Genomic DNA, 16,303 nt, shown 5'->3' on the forward strand with positions numbered 1-16,303 from the left:
GAGTGTGCCTTGATCCTCACAATTTAAACAAAGCCATCAAAAGACCCCATTACCCACTTCCAACATTGGATGACATCACACCAAAGCTGGCAGGAGCACAGTACTTCAGTGTCATTGATGCTCGCTCAGGCTATCCAATTAACCACCAAGTCATCTCTCCTCACCACGTTCAACACGACCTTTAGCAGGTACTGCTTTCTGCGCCTTCCCTTTGGGATAATATCAGCACAGGACATTTTCCAAAGGAAAATCGATGAGACATACAAAGGGCTGAATAGAGTGGCAGCCATCGTGGACGACATCCTCGTGTTTGGCAGGACAAAGGAGGAACATGACGAGAACCTCCATGCCATCCTTGAGTGCACAAGGGAGCGAGGAGTGCATCTCAATCCAGAGAAATGTGTCATAGGCGCCACAGAAGTGAGTTATTTTGGACACAAACTCACCCGGGAGGGCATTCAGCCAGACCCAAAGGAACTACAGGCCATCAAGGACATGCCACCTCCTGAGAATAAGAATGAGCTCGAGACAATTCTTGGAATGGCGAACTACCTGTCCAGATTCCCACCATGACTATCAGAAGTGAACGCACCACTGCGTCGGCTGCTCAAGCAAGACTCGGAGTTCGTCTGGGATCAGAATCACGACAGAGTCTTCCAGCGAATGAAGGATCTCATAACCAGAGAACCAGGCCCCATACTGGCATACTGCGACATGACCAAGGAGCTACGCCTACAGGTAGATGCATCAAAGTATGGTTTGGGAGCTGTGTTGATGCAGGACAGACACCCAATAGCATATGCTTCAAAGACACTGACCCCGACAGAGGTTAACTATGCACAGATTGAAAAAGAACTCTTTGCAGTGCTGTTTGGATGCAAGTGTTTCCACACTTACATATACGGCAGAAGAGTCATTGTTGAGTCGGACCACAAGCCGTTGGAGCACATATTAAAGAAGCCAATCTCCGTAGCCCCTGCTCGTCTGCAGCGCATGCTGTTACAGCTGCAGAGATACGACACAGAGATTGTGCACCGGCCCGGAAAAGACATACCTGTGGCCGACACACTGTCCAGGAAACCATTGCTCGACCAAGACAGCACGCGGAGCAAAGGCATGGAGGACCAGGTCCACTCAGTCATAAACAGCCTCCCAGTAAGTGACAAAAAGCTCTCAGAGATACAGGCTGCGACAGAATGCGGCCCGCAGCTCACCCTGCTGAAGCACACCGTGCATGATGGCTGGCCTGAGGACAGGAAAAAATGTGCCAAAAACCTTTTGGATTTCTGGAACTTCAGAAATGAAATTTCACAGTTCCATGGCATCATCTTCAAAGGTGACAAAATCATAGTGCCAACAGCCCTAAGAAACAATATGCTGGAGAGAATCCACGCTGGGCACATGGGGATTGAGAGGAGGGCAGAGAGCGAGGGACGCCCTCTTCTGGCCAGGCATGGGCAAGGACATTGCTGCCACGGTGGAAAACTGTTCCATATGTCAGGAGAGGTGTTACGGCTGTGGCCATGTGTGGCCTGTTTTCTGTCTGTGTTTTCTGTACTGTGCTTAAGACTTTTCCAGGTCCCTCCCCTAATGAGGAGTCGTGAGCGACTGATTGGACCATGGAGCGGTTGACTACCTTCAAAAGGCCACTCTGACAGCTCCGAGAGGGAGAGAGAGAGAGTGGAACGAGCGAGTAGCCGGACAGCCGTCGCGGCCCTGACCCTGGTGTTCCCAGCCCGTGCTTATCTTGTGTATTTGTGAGAGTGTGAAATTGTGAAAGCCGCTCCTAGTGAATTAGTTGAGCGCTTAGGCACTCTTGGGTTGAAGCGGAAGGGGTGAGCTGCCTTTTCTTTTGGAATCGTTTTCTCCTGTTTTCCGGGTAGGGAGCGAGGGATAGCTCTGTCATTTGTTTGTTCTGTTTTTCTTTCCTAGGGTTTAGTTAGTTTTCTCTGGTGGGACTTAGTTGGTTTTGTTTATTATTTTGGCCTGGGCTCACCCTGGAGCTATGCTTCTTTTCCTTAAATAAAAACACCTTTTTACTCACAACTGGTTTGGATGTTTGGCTTGGGAACCAGGGCGGGGATTTGTCTCTCTCTCCTCCAACCTTATGTGCGTCCCTACCCGCCTAGACTGGGGGCGTAACAGAGGCGTGCAGTGAACCCTAAAGAACCTCTCATTCCACACCAGATTCCTGAGAGACCATGGCAGGCCGTGGCCTCAGACCTCTTCATATGGTGTGGACAAGACTACTTATGTGGACTATTATAGCTGCTACTTTGAGGTCGAAAGGCTATTTTCTACCACCGCAGGGTCCGTCATCAAAAAGCTCAAGGCCATATTCACCAGTCAGAGAAGCTTATTTCAGATAACGGCCCATAGGACAGCTCTCGAGAGTTCAAGGACTTTGCAGTCACATGGGACTTTGTCCACACAAGCTCAAGCCCTTTGTACCCACAAAGCAACGCCCTTGCCGAAAGAACAGTCAAAGCTGCCAAATCAGTTCTGGATACAGCTCATGCTCAGGGAGTAGATCCCTACCTGTCTCTATTGGAGCAAAGGAACACACCAGTCGATGGCTTCAGATCACCCACGCAGCTCCTCATGACTCTACGTCTGCGCTCAGTGCTTCTCATCACCGGATACCAGCTGGTACCCCGCGTCATAAGCCTGACGGTGGAGCAAAAGACACGGATGGAAAGACAAGAGCACCAGAAGCGATACTACAATCGCAGCACCGCACCACTACCGAGGCTGCAGCAGGGGAATCACATCCGCTTTCAGCATGAGTCCGGAAGCTGGAAATCGGCTGTCATCATCCGACCTGCAGAGACTGCCCGCTCTTTCGTGATCCGCGCTGGCGAGGGGCAGACTATACGGCGTAACCGACGGCACCTGAGAGGCGCTAAGGCGTCACCAGCACCCGATTTGGTAACCCAGCATGAAAGTGCAGCTCAACAACAAGCGGAGCCTCAGTCGCCATCTAGAGGCACTAAAACACCACCCATGGACACTAGCCTTATACTGACCACCAGATCAGGACGAGTGGTCAAACAGAGGGTCATCCTTGACCTGTGATTGTAAAGGGTGTAGGCGAATCGCTCCCCTAAAGCAAAAAAAAAACAACAAAAAAAAAAAAACATGTCAAATGTCAGTGTGTACTAATGAGTACATATCCTGTGTTGCATTATTGTTGTTGTTCTCTTGCAGCAGTAATTTTACACATGACAGTGTGGAAAAAACTGTTTCTAATCCTCATGTTCAGGATGTTCTATTTTGAAATGCATACCGGCTGTGCCACTGGCGGACATTTAACAACAAAACAAAACAAAAAAAGGCAGATGTTGTATTGTTTATAATGTTTGCACTCCGTGAGTATTGTCCCTTGGGGTTTGCCGTAGTGGCAGTGGGGCGGGTATGATTACGGAAGTGGAGGTGTGTTAGGTTGTACCGAACAAGTGGCAATAAAGAAGATGGTGGCTCACGAAGCAGTTTGAGAATATGTTCCTTATAAGTTTAAGAACAGAATATTACAACCGGCCCGCCATTATAGGACAAATCATAAAGCCTTTGAATGGAAACAAACGATGTTGTGAGAATGATGTACACTGTTTTGATGGTATATATGCATCAATCTATCAATTGTTTGTTGTAAGATTCAGATAATTATTTTTTTAAAAACTAGATATTTTAAATGAGAATAAGAAAGAAAAGTACTTCTTTGTGCCCCCCCCCCCCCCCCCTTTCTCTGTTAACGCCCTACCTGGCCCCCCTGGCAAAACTTTGCTAGACACGCCCCTGCACAGTTACCAGCTGTCAGCTGTAAAAAAAAAAAAGGATCCTGGTGGTATTTGTCTCTCAGAAACAGTTCATAACTTTAAATCATTCATGTCACCTAAAGGTAAACCTGTTTCTCCATCACCTGTTCAGCTCTGATGATTCAGTAAGGACATCTCCTGGTTTCATCTTCATGTTTCCCTCTCACCACATATCCAAACCGATATCATGTCCAGCAGCTTTTACGGCTGTGGCTCCAGCAACCATCAGCTGATACTAGAAGGTAATATTAAATAAATTCTAACAACAGCTGATCAAGCTTAAACGTGCTGCTGTTGTTTAACGCGACCTCCGGTTTCTTTCTTTCTGGTGCAAAGTGGGCGATAAGCAAACAAGATAGACGGGACTTGTGACAGAAAGGCCGATCAGCTGATCATTAATCAGTTTCATGATTGAAGTAGCAATAGGAGAGGGAGGGGGAGAGAATGAGAGAAGAAGAGGCAGCTGCGCAGCATAAAGACAGAATAACTCCAGTTTTCTGTCTTCTTTTTCATTGTATCTGAAGTACGGGACGACTGTGCTCCTTTTCACCTCAATACGAAACGTGTAATATGTTCTCTGAATACGAGACGATTCCGTTTTTTAGGAGACGGTTGGCAACTCTAATAATTAACCTTATGAACAAAATAAAGTTCAACATCAGTAACATCATAGCACCCACTCAGCTGTATAGAAACTTCGTCATGCTAGCTAATACCCAGTACAAAAAAGTCAGAATAACGAAAATAAACTATACCTAAACTTGGTTTATATCTGACCCAGATGGACTGCAGGTCATAACTTCTTACCTGAAGTTCAGTTCACCTGACACCGGTGGCCGCCTCAGGTCTCTCCCCCTCCTGCCCCCCCTTTCCCTCATCCACCTGCTGGCATCCACCACTTGCTAATGTTATGGAAACTGTGTAAGCTCCACGATAGCCACCACATGAAGTAACGAATAACGACCCTATCTAAATCCCAGTAACGATTGTTCCTGATTTTGGCATAATAACTAGTTACCGTGCTCGTGACCACAATAATAACGTAGTTACTGTAACGCGTTACTTAACAACGCGTTAGTCCCTACACTGGTAATAGGTGAGCACCTGCTGGTGATATCTATGGGAGTTCTTAAAACTAAAAATGTCAATTTAATTGGCTGATAACATTCAAAGTCCTTTGGGAAACAATAATGAACATTTTAAATTTTCAATCATTATTTTTTTCATGGCTGATTAATCTGACAATCCATATTCACTTGTGTTACGTTTAGGTGCTTGGAAAAACCCTAGAGCAAAAACAAAGAGAGCAAAAGAATGAACTAAAATTGATGGATCAGAGCTTAAGATTTAATTTTTTTTTTGTTTTTTTGTCTAACACAGTTCTGCATCATACAGTACCTATAATGCAGCTTCATTGTGTCTCTTTGCAAGATTTTTCCTGTCTAAATCCATGTCTTTGGCAAGCGACAGATTCCATTCTAATATACAGGCCCTTTTTTAGTGTCAAACTTCAAACTGAAATATGTCAAATATTATTATGCAAAATAATAATAATGACAATGACATATGTCATAGTGATATCCTTTTTCATAAGTGCCTCTTGAGATTAGTAACATCACAGCTTGAGTTTATATATTTGATTTTCCTTCACAGTGCCACCAAAAATCACCAACCTGTCAAGAGATGTTGTGGTAAATGAAGGCTCTAACATCACCCTGATGTGCCAAGCAAGTGGTAAACCAGAGCCTTCCATCAGCTGGAAGCTCATCTCCTCTTCAGGTAATTTGTTTATACATTAAAAAATCTAGATGCAGAGCAGATTTTTGATATATTGGTGTTTTTTTTTTCTTAATGATGTCATTTTTTTTGTGTTTTACTTTATTTTCTTAATACTGATTTTTTAGAACACATGGATGTAGTGTTTGAGTTAATGGAAAAGTGCATTAAACTTGCAGCACATAAGATCAACAGAACACAGTGTGCTTTGAGGTAGGAGCCAAAAAGGGTGTAGTTTGTGGGTGTGATCACCCGTGTGTACACCTGTGAGCATGGACGCGCTTGTTTTTTCTTTTTTTAAAGGTTCCTTCATGTAATGATCTGCTAGAGGGTGTGGGGAGCCAAAAGTGCATTAAACTAATGGTCAGCAGAGAACAGCTCCTCTGTGATTATTTAGAAGTCTATGAGACTTAATCTATGACCTCATTAAAACATCTTTACTGAATTTATGGACTTGTTTGCTAATTTCAGGACATATGGAGTACAGCATAATTAAAGTGTTTTAAATAAAGAGTCTAAATTGAAGTAAGAGCAAATAAAGAGTAAAATAAGATCATATAGAGCAGTTGGTTTTTGTGCTGGACAAAACATAAAGTTTAAAGACAGGACCTGACAAGCCAGTGGAAGAAGTAACATTGCATCTTTCATATACAGACCATGTTTTTGCTGTCATGGTCTGGTCGAAGCAAAATAGAGTACTCAAATGCAACAGAATTCAAAATATTTATTTACAATAATGTTTTGCAACAAGTAGAATTCACAAGGGCGACAAAGACAGAGTAATGGATCCAAAGGAGGAAGTGACACTATGGAAGAGGAAAGGGACATTGATCCAGTGATTCCAGATAGGGGAGTTCCAAAAGATAACTAGCGAGAACCAATGGCTTACTTGGTAGTGTGGGTGAGTCAGATGTTGCCTGTCCAATGATTAGCAGGGGGAGGGAATCCAGTGGCCATGAGGTAAGGACATCCAGGAGGGTAGGGAGGTTAACTGGGGACTGAAATCTTCACAAAGGTGCATGTAGACAGATGGAGTGAGCCAGTTCGAAAGAGTCAGGTGAGTTGTGCAGGTAAGTGGTGGGTTCTCGACCCAGGCTGGGGTTGACTGGAGGCAAAAAAGCACAGAGATCAACACAATAGAAAACAAGCGAAGACAAATAACATTTGGGGGCTGATTTACCACTGAACAGTAGCAGACTGGTCCTTGAATACAGCAGAGGACTTTAGTTTGATGAGGAGCGCCTTGAGACAACTGTTGTTATGATTTGGTGCTATATTAATAAGATTCTATTGAATGTGCTTGGTTGAAGAGCAGGAAGCAGACTCCACCACATAGGGAGGAAAAATCCTGGCCAACTTAGACTCAAAGGGAAAACAGACTCCAAACATTAAGACTACCATGGACTATGGCATCTACAGTGTCTTTTCTTGTCCCTCTTTGTTTCCACCCAACCCCGACTATAACTGACTTTGTTTGACCCATAGTGGATTTCACTTTTTTAAATTATCTGTTTTTACATAATACTTGTATTGTAACTGATTAATTAATACAAAATTAATTAATTAATTAATTAAAGGTAATTAAATTAAATCAAAGGTAATAATCGGATGTAAATGTTCTGGAGGCTGAATGATAGCTTGAATGATGAGAATACACAGGGTATAGCATTAGGGAGAAGATTAGAATTTTCAGTACTGAATGTCCCAATGTTCCATTGTATGTGCTGAGTGGCATTTTTCTATTATTACTTGCTTGCTAGACCAAAGAAAGCAAAGTATTGAAGTATTGGCCACCATTGGTCTATGACTCTATGTTTTAGCAACCTGCTGTTTAATTTGATTTACTTTTGGTTTCACTTCTGTCAATAGGAATCAGGAGGTTTTCCATTTCATATTACTTAACTTTAAAATTCAACCAATAGTAAAAGGAATGTGTCTGGTTGCCCAGATAAGCTCAAGATACAATTGGTCATGCACTACAATAGAATGTGCCTTTAAAGGAATATTTATTGGAGAGCATCATGCTTTTGAAAAGGAAAGAATTGTTGGTTAAAATGGTAAAAATGAAGTACAATGCCTTATTAGACCTTTCTCTTGACTGGTAAATCAATAACTAATGAAAGGAGGAGAAGATTTTCTTTTCCACTGTATTCAAAGGAGCTTGCAAAGAAAAGCGTCTGGACTTCTTTAAGTTGCTTGAAGACGTTTCACCTCTCATCCGAGAAGCTTCTTCAGTTCTAAGGTCAAATGGTCAAATGACCACTGTATTGTGGTCATAAACTGATAGTGGACAACTGGACCTAAAATAGGTTTTGCAGAAGAGTGGGTGCTCGCATCAACCTTTTGTAATATTTATTCATTTTAAGGGAAACTTGCAAATTAATCTGACTGGACACTTAAATGTACTTGTGAGACATGGGTCTGAAGCACTGTCATTGCTGGGAACTAATGAAATCTGATATAGTGGATCCAATGCTTTATTTCATTGCTGCTTAACTTTCTGCTCAACATCAGAAGGTTTTCACCTCTTAAAGGTACAGTCTATTAGTCAGTTAAAATAATAATAATAATGGATTGGATTTATATAGCGCTTTTCAAGGCACCCAAAGCGCTTTACAATACCACTATTCATTCACTCTCACATTCATACACTGGTGGAGGCAGCTACAGTTGTAGCCACAGCTGCCCTGGGGCAGACTGACAGAAGCGAGGCTGCCATATCGCGCCATCGGCCCCTCTGGCCACCACCAGTAGGCAAGTAGGGTAAAGTGTCTTGCCCAGGGACACAACGACCAGGACAGAGAGCCCAGGGATCGAACCGCCGACCTTCCGGTTACAGATGCGATTCCCAACCCTCTGAGCCACGGTCGCCCAAATACAGATGTGGCTAGGGATTTAAGAAGATTGGCCAAATAGTATAGATTGTTTATATTGGTTATAGATTATTTATATTGGTGACTTAATACTTTGTGGTGTGGACCATGCATTCGTCACATATTTGGTTTATGCCAGGTTTCTTTTTTCTTATTTTGTTTTTGTCTTCACATCAAGTTTTCCAATCATGGAAAGATATATTTTTTTATAGACACAGCTCAGATAACAACTCTGATATCTGTTGAAAAGACTGTGTGTGTTTTGTGGCTAAACCTTCACTATGTCTGCTATCTCTTTGTAAAACACTGCTTTGACTGAGAATCTGTATGTAAAACAAAGAATTTTTCAGAGACAGCCCCATTCAAAAGCATTCTTTATTCTGTTCTTATCTCAGCACTCTTTATCATAAAAATGGATGCAATGACTGGTTGCTTATATTTATTTATCTATTCAAAATCAGTTTCTGAGAAGGTCCATTGAAATGCAAAATGAAGATCCTCTTTGCATGAATTAATAAAACTAGAATTTAGTGAGAGTGGACTGAATGAATGTATGGAATTTGTATCGGAGGAAAATATAAATAAACAAGCATCAGCTTGAGAAGCTGTTATTTTGATTTTTTTCAAGTAAGATAAAAGAAAATCCATCTAGTTTCACGTAGTTTTCTCTGAAATTGATTGAACTAAATTTTGTGGATTCTAGTTGGTATTTTTTATATACCATTTTGATATCCATTTTGGTTCCAGTATTTGACTGATAAGGGTGTTTACGATTAAGAATTGATAGAGTCGCAGTGCACAGTTGCTCGGACTAAAAGAGGCTTTGAGTAGAGAACAAAATGTCCCAGTCTATGCAGTTTGGACTATGCGGTCCAAACTGATACTGTTCCAGTATCTCCCACCTGCAATGAAACTTTTCTCCAGCCTTGGGCCTTTCAGTGTGAGGCCATCTATGGCAAGCACTCTGGGGTATAAATGAGTGAATATATAAAGATTCTCTCTCCCTGTATCTATCTGTGTGTGTGTGTGTGTGTGTGTGTGTGTGTGTGTGTGTGTGTGTGTGTGTGTGTGTGTGTGTGTGTGTGTGTGTGTGTGTGTGTGTGTGTGTGTGTGAGTGCGTAAAGATTGATGATTTCAGACTTGGACCAAGGCTCTCTTCGAGCCATAACCCAGCTCCCCCTCACCTTTGATAGATGGCTTTAGGGGCTTGTGGCAGATCAGAAGTGATCCTTGCTATCTTCCACAGACCACACAATCTGACTGCTAAATTTGTCTGCCTAGGCAGTACCCAGAATGAAGGGGAAAATTAATGAATTTAACCAAGGTGCAATAAAGGTTTCCCAGATTTGCACAGCACTGGTTTGCTCAGAAAGAATAATTTAAAATTAAAGGAGAGTAGTCATAGTTTTTGACCTTTGTGAAACTGAAAGAAAAAACTTATCCACTTTAATATTTAAACACTACTATGAGCAGCTGAAATTGTTGTGTTTGTCACGTGCTTAGGATTTGATGAAAGGATATACTGTAAGAAGTGCAAGAAGTAAAGACCCTTTATGATTTGTTGGAGCTGGAGCATATTTCAGGTGGCATAGGGTGAGAGATGGAATACACCCTGGAAAGGTCACCTGTTTGACAGAACTAGCATAGAGACAGACAACCATTTATACTCACGTTCACGCCTACAGCCAAATTAGCCTGTTCACCACAGCCTGGTGGTTTGGTCTAGAACCAAACACATCTTCATTTAGCATCTACGTAGATGATAAAAAATGACAGCTTATATTACCGCATTTAAATTTTTATTAGACTTAATTGGTTTCATTCTTAACACTTTATGATAATTGGTTAGACACTGGACAATAAATTTCATTACAATAGAAGTCCTTCTGAACTAGGGCTGCCACAAACGATTATTTTGATAGTCGACTAGTCACTGATTATTTTTGCGATTAGTCGACTAATCAGATCATCATCCATTGGACGTAAAACGTACAGCTTATTGCACCAGCAGCATCTGCTCTTATATAACTATCATTAGCTTACAGCTTTAAGTGTGTAAGGTCTGTGCTAACTAAAAATAAAGACAAGATGATAGTTTATTAAATTTTAATGAAATTTGCAGATTGTTTCGGTGAAGTTTAATAAACTCCTTGCTATCTAAAATATAACGGGACACCGGAGTAAATTCTGGAGCATCTCACACTTCTGATAATCAGCTGTCTGCTTGACGTTTATTCAGCTGTGTAAAAACTATAACTTTAATCTCAGCCAAACCGATTTACTCAGGAACAAATAAAATACTAAAAAAAGCCAAACAATAACATTGTTAAGTTATCTAAGTGACTTATATATCATGTTTAACCTGAGTAGCGAAAGACGGCGGTGGGTTTGAAAACGATTTGCCGGGAGTCCGGTGTTCTCCCGGCTAGCAATGGAGCTAGTGGGTAACAGACGTCTCCGAAAATGTCGGAGCGCTTTTGAAAATATGTGGTGTCTTGATAAACTGAGCAGGTATTTGAGGTTTACACAGCTACATTCTCGCCTGAAAATATGTTAAAAGTTTATTTTGTGACCCAGAAAGAATAATAAGAGTAATATAAAACTAACTAGCTGCCGCCATTGTTGGAAACTGAGCTGGGCTGCGCTATGAATTCTGGGATACAGTTTCTTCTTCTTCGGGGTTTAACGGCAGCTGGCATCCTTGAACATGCAGTGCTGCCATCTTCTGTTTCAGTCCGTTATTACACTCTTAAATCCTGCTACTTATTCCTGCATCTTTTGTGATCTTACAAAGCTTCAAACGACGCGTCGACTATTAAATCAGTCGTCGACGATTTTGATAGTCGACGTAATCGTGACTAGTCGACTAATCGTGGCAGCCCTATTCTGAACACACTTTAACTATATTTAAGGAGGTAATTCCTTCACTGTTATCTTTTCTTTAAGTTAAATTCAATTTTTATTTATAAAGCACCAAATCATAACAGTTACCTCAAGGTGCTTTACATTGCAAGGTAAAGAACCTACAATAATACAGAGAAAACAGGAAACCCAACAATCAGATGACCTTTTAACAGGGAGAAACCTCCATCAGAATGATGCTTAGGGAGAGGCTATCTGCTGCAACCATTTGGGTGTGAAGCGAGGAAGACAGCACATTACAATCCATGTGCCAACACAGTACCAAGCAGCTACTGAAAGCTTTACTCTCACCAAGGTGGAATAGTTTCTTAATCGTGTTAGATCCTCTTTGGGTATGACTGTAGATGCTGTCTTCCCTTAAAAAGAAAGCAAGAAATCAGAGATGTTTGACTCCCTGGTATAACTCACAAATGTGCACAAAACAGATGGAGTAGAGGCAATGGCATTGCACTAATTTAGAAAATCTTCATTTGGACTCACAAATATATAAATATATAATATAAATAACCCCTCTGAGAAAAACAGGAACACCCCAGGTTTCTTTTCAGCACTTCAGCCAGGCTGATAAATAGTTGGAGCTCTGCTGAGCCAAGAAATTTTCTCACAAACTAAATTTACCCATTAGGGGAAACTTACTCACAACTCCCTCACAGATGTATCATTAAGTATAGCAACTTTTTAACAGCTGATATTTACTTAGACTCTTTCTCTCCTATTAATCTTTCTGAGTTAACTTCAATAATTTATTTTTCTAAAAGATCAGTGTGCCTCCTTGACCCTATTTCAATCAGACTGTTGAAATAAGTCTCACCATTCATTAGTGCTTCAATTTTAAATCTGATCCATCTATCGTTATTAACAGAAGACACACTAGAGTCTCTTAAGAGGGGAGTAATTAAGCCATTACTTGAAAAGACCTTACTTGATCTGTATTAGATAACTATAGTGATTTCTGACCTTTGTTTTATTTCAAAAAATGTTGAACAAGTAGTTATTAGTTTATTTTAAGTTTCACTCAAGTTTCACTCATCTTATGGTGTTGAACAGTGTGCTCATCCCCGTGTTTGTTCTTAGTGCAGCATTCAAAACTGATGACCAATATCTTACTACAGTGTGATTTGAATCATATCTGTCTGATAGATTCCAGTTTGTGTCTTCTTCATGCAGAAAAGTCAGTAATCGAGTTCTACAGAGTTCTGTGCTGGAACCAATTCTATTTATATTATACATGCTTCCACAGCATAATGTTATTAGAAAACACTGCATACCTTTTCTTTGAAATCCAGATGATACCCATCTTAAATTTCCTAGTCCTTAATTCAGGCAAAACATATCCAGTCCAAACATCCTGGACATTGAACATGAAACATGGTGTCTAACCAGATATGTAGTTTAGAGGGCATTACTTTGGCATCCAGTAACACTGATGAATCTTGGAATAATTTCTGGTCAAATATGTCCTTTAGCATGCACATTAAACAAATATGCCTGACTACAGACATATTGCATCATTCAATTTCAGCATCACTCTAAGACAAAATATTTGTCTTTTTTTTAGCAATAGTGTGCAAAAACTGGTAAATGCATTTATAACTTCCAGCATGGACAATTGTAATTTATTTTTGTCAGGGCACTCAAAAAGCTCCCTGAAAAGTCTTCACTTGATCATCTTGATTAACTCACCTCAGTGGAATTTGCAAAGTGGCTTTAACTGACACTGTAGTCTCTATTGGCAAATTCTATTATCCTCTTTTGAGAGAAAGCAGAAAGGGAACAAGAGGAGCATAAATGGAACGGAGTGGAACCCGTACACCTATGTGAGCTCTCTTGATACTCCACATCAGGTGAGTGTGTCACTGTGTGTCAGTGAGGCATTCTATCCTTAACAGCTTTCCCAGGTGCAATTCAATAATGTCCCCAAACCCAGCAAAGTGAATCCATGCACAGTTTATTACTGTCGCCTTCCAGCATCTTGGGAGGAAGATTGAAGTCAATTATATCTTTTGTTCTTTATGTTGAGTGCTGTATTAAGTGTCTCTGTCAAGCATGTCAAATTGATACAATGAAAAAAAGTGTGGCTGGGATTTTGCCCTCTTCTTATTCTCACATCTCAGTAGTAGTCCCAGTGTGCTTGTACTCTTGAGAGGCACACACAAAAGTACAGAACATGAAAATTCTGACGGATGAGTGATAAAGAGTAGGCACCAAACAAAGCATTAATCACCAAATTCTGTAGCATCCTATGAAAAATGTTAAATCAAGAACTGGTCTTGGTCAAGAATTGGTGCTACAGAGTGCTACAAGAAACATGAGAATAAGACAGACTTGCCATATTTACAAGTGCAGGTTTTGGCACATTGTATTAGAATTTGGCCTGTCACGCCCGATCAGGATCTGTCTTCATTCCTGCTGTTGCCAAAATCCACCCTTTCATTTTTGTCTACATATCCAATTTAGGGTCACAGGGCTAGCAATGAAAGGTGGAGAGGTGGGATACATCCTGGAAAGGTTGCAAGTTTGCTGCAGACAACTATTCACAACTATTCACACTCATATTCACTCCAATAGTTGGAAATGAGCTTCTCTTTTTTTAGCAAAACAAATAGATTTTTTTTCTTTACAATTTTTGTTGCTGTGTATCGCATTTAAATGAAGCACAAATCAGTAGACTTAGGTGAATTATAGTTATAGTATACAACTGCAATGATCCATCAGCCCTTGTAATCAATATATTCCTTCTTCCCTTTTAAGGTGGCAGGCACACAGTTGGTGAAAATACTGAACATGGCCACAGCTGTTGACTTGTCACATTATCTCCAAATGACCCTCTTCAATCTCTCTCTCTCTGTGTGATCTTTCACAGGGGATCTGGTGTCAGATGATGAATACTTGGAAATCCCATCTATATCCAGACAGAAAGCAGGAACGTATGAATGCACAGCTGTCAATGATATTGACACAGACGTGCAGACTGTAGACATCACCGTCAACTGTGAGTCGGCTGCTAAATGTTTCAAAAATTCACACAAACGGTACTAAATTGTGCCACTTTTAATGGGACAATGTTGGATGGGTGATCATAGAAAAAATACAGTCTATTCTTGTGAACTGTGTGGATTTTTGTTTCACTATTTCAGTACCTATCAGACTGACATTGATCAAAATTCTGTAATATCTAATATATCCATCTTCTTCCATTTTTGATTCAGGGTTGAGCTGTCATAAATCAAGGGGCAGGGTACACCCTAGACAGTTCACAAATATGTTGCAAGGCTAGAATGTCTGTCTGTCTCTATGTGTTCATAGAGACAGACAGACATTCTAGCAACTTACAATCCAGTTTCTTCAGCACATTCCTTTTCTGTCCAATTTTAGTTATTGGTGACATTGATTCTTTATGATAATGTTTTGTTTGGTTTTGTGATGTCATGTGCACATCGCTTCTACTTTTTTCACCACAATACCTGTATTCTGATGTGTTGTTGGGTCCAGCAGTCATCAAGGACTAATATAGAATAATTTGTATCACTTTCCTGCTGATTTGGATGGAAGAAGATAAAAAAAAGATTTATCCGATACAGCAGCATTAGATAAATAGTAGTATCAGTAATAATCTATTTGAATTTTTCAAATTACCAGTATTTGTTTGAAACTATATTTGACCATTTAACATTTTTACATTTATATTTTCCTTTTCTCGTTCTAGTTTTTTCTCTCTCACCTCCTCGATTTCTACTCTCCTCCTCATCTCCATTTCATCTTCTTCCTCCTCACCTGAAGCCTCACTCCTAAACTGAAGAATATGAAATTGTTTATTTATTTTTGACATTTTCCCAGTTGGTTTATCATGAGCGTATCAGGCATGTGACCCTCCTGTCTCCATACAGCTGACAAACAACATGTTATAAGCTAACATTACCCCAGATAATTTTAGAAACTAGTATCTTAAATCTCTTTAAGTACTTTCTCTTTGATAAAAAATTTTAATACATTGTCACATCACATTTATTTTTTAAGTGTGAGGATACGCTCATTAGATCCACTTAAAACACATTTTCAGTAACAGAGGCAAAAACAGAAAAATATGAATATCATTAACAATTTACCTGTATGACAGAGTATTAGCGACACAATAAAAAAAAGTACACAATAAGTTTCCGATACGGCATCCGTGGTAGTTTGCCTTCTTGAAACATCAACTGTAATCTCCATATTTTGATTTTTTTTCTTGAAAAAGTATTTCAGCTTTTTTGCTTGTTACCCATCTTGACCCAGATACTCAGACACATACCCAGATACTTGGATCATAAAATTACAGACCCCTGGGCAGAAATGTTTTCTGGGCCCTAGCCGACTTGTTTTGAGGATAAGATTTCTTTCTGCAATAATCAGACATATTGATAGTACACAGAATAGTTTGAAATGCAAAGGCTGTATCTTTGAGAAAAAAGTTATAAACACAACACAACTTTACTAATGTCATGGGTTGCTCTGAGGATCCACTCGCAGGACTCCGGAGTTGTGTTTTAAAAGAGACTGTTTATTTACAAGATCTTCACCAAGTGTATTTACAGACAGTGCGAGGATAGTGCTATATACAAGATGTGAGAGGCAGGGTTCCAGGGCTCCAGGGAAAACAGGGGAATCACACACGCGCTCACTACAACCTCTCCCTCCGCTAGTGACCAGTCACTCCTTCCACACTCCACACAGGGAAACATGGGGACGGGTCCGGGGAATCTAGAACACAGAGACACATGTTAACTTTCTGAGACGGAGGCACGGGAAACTTGGGCTCGACATGTACTGACTAGAGTCTTCACAACAATCCAGTGTTGAAAAGCTGACCTCCTCCCTCTAAAATACCAGTTGGTCTGATGAGGCCCAGGTGTTCCCAATCCAGGAAGGCGTGGGCCG

General features: G+C 40.7%; 1 protein-coding gene across 10 annotated transcripts in view; it reads left to right on the forward strand.

The window, feature by feature from the left end:
* Positions 1-16,303, forward strand: part of ntm (neurotrimin) — a 152,764-nt gene that overhangs the window by 110,078 nt on the left and 26,383 nt on the right. For all 10 annotated transcript variants that reach the window (XR_003273586.1, XR_003273587.1, XM_026181955.1 and 7 more), the window contains 2 exons: positions 5,469-5,594; positions 14,250-14,378. Coding sequence is in view for 8 of the 10 variants with exons in the window: in XM_026181955.1 (XP_026037740.1) it covers positions 5,469-5,594; positions 14,250-14,378 (255 nt within the window). In the remaining 2 variants the exon portion in view is untranslated. The remainder of the gene's footprint in view (positions 1-5,468; positions 5,595-14,249; positions 14,379-16,303) is intronic.

This window comes from Astatotilapia calliptera, chromosome 10 (assembly GCF_900246225.1).
Source record: "Astatotilapia calliptera chromosome 10, fAstCal1.2, whole genome shotgun sequence".
Lineage (NCBI taxonomy): Eukaryota > Metazoa > Chordata > Actinopteri > Cichliformes > Cichlidae > Astatotilapia > Astatotilapia calliptera.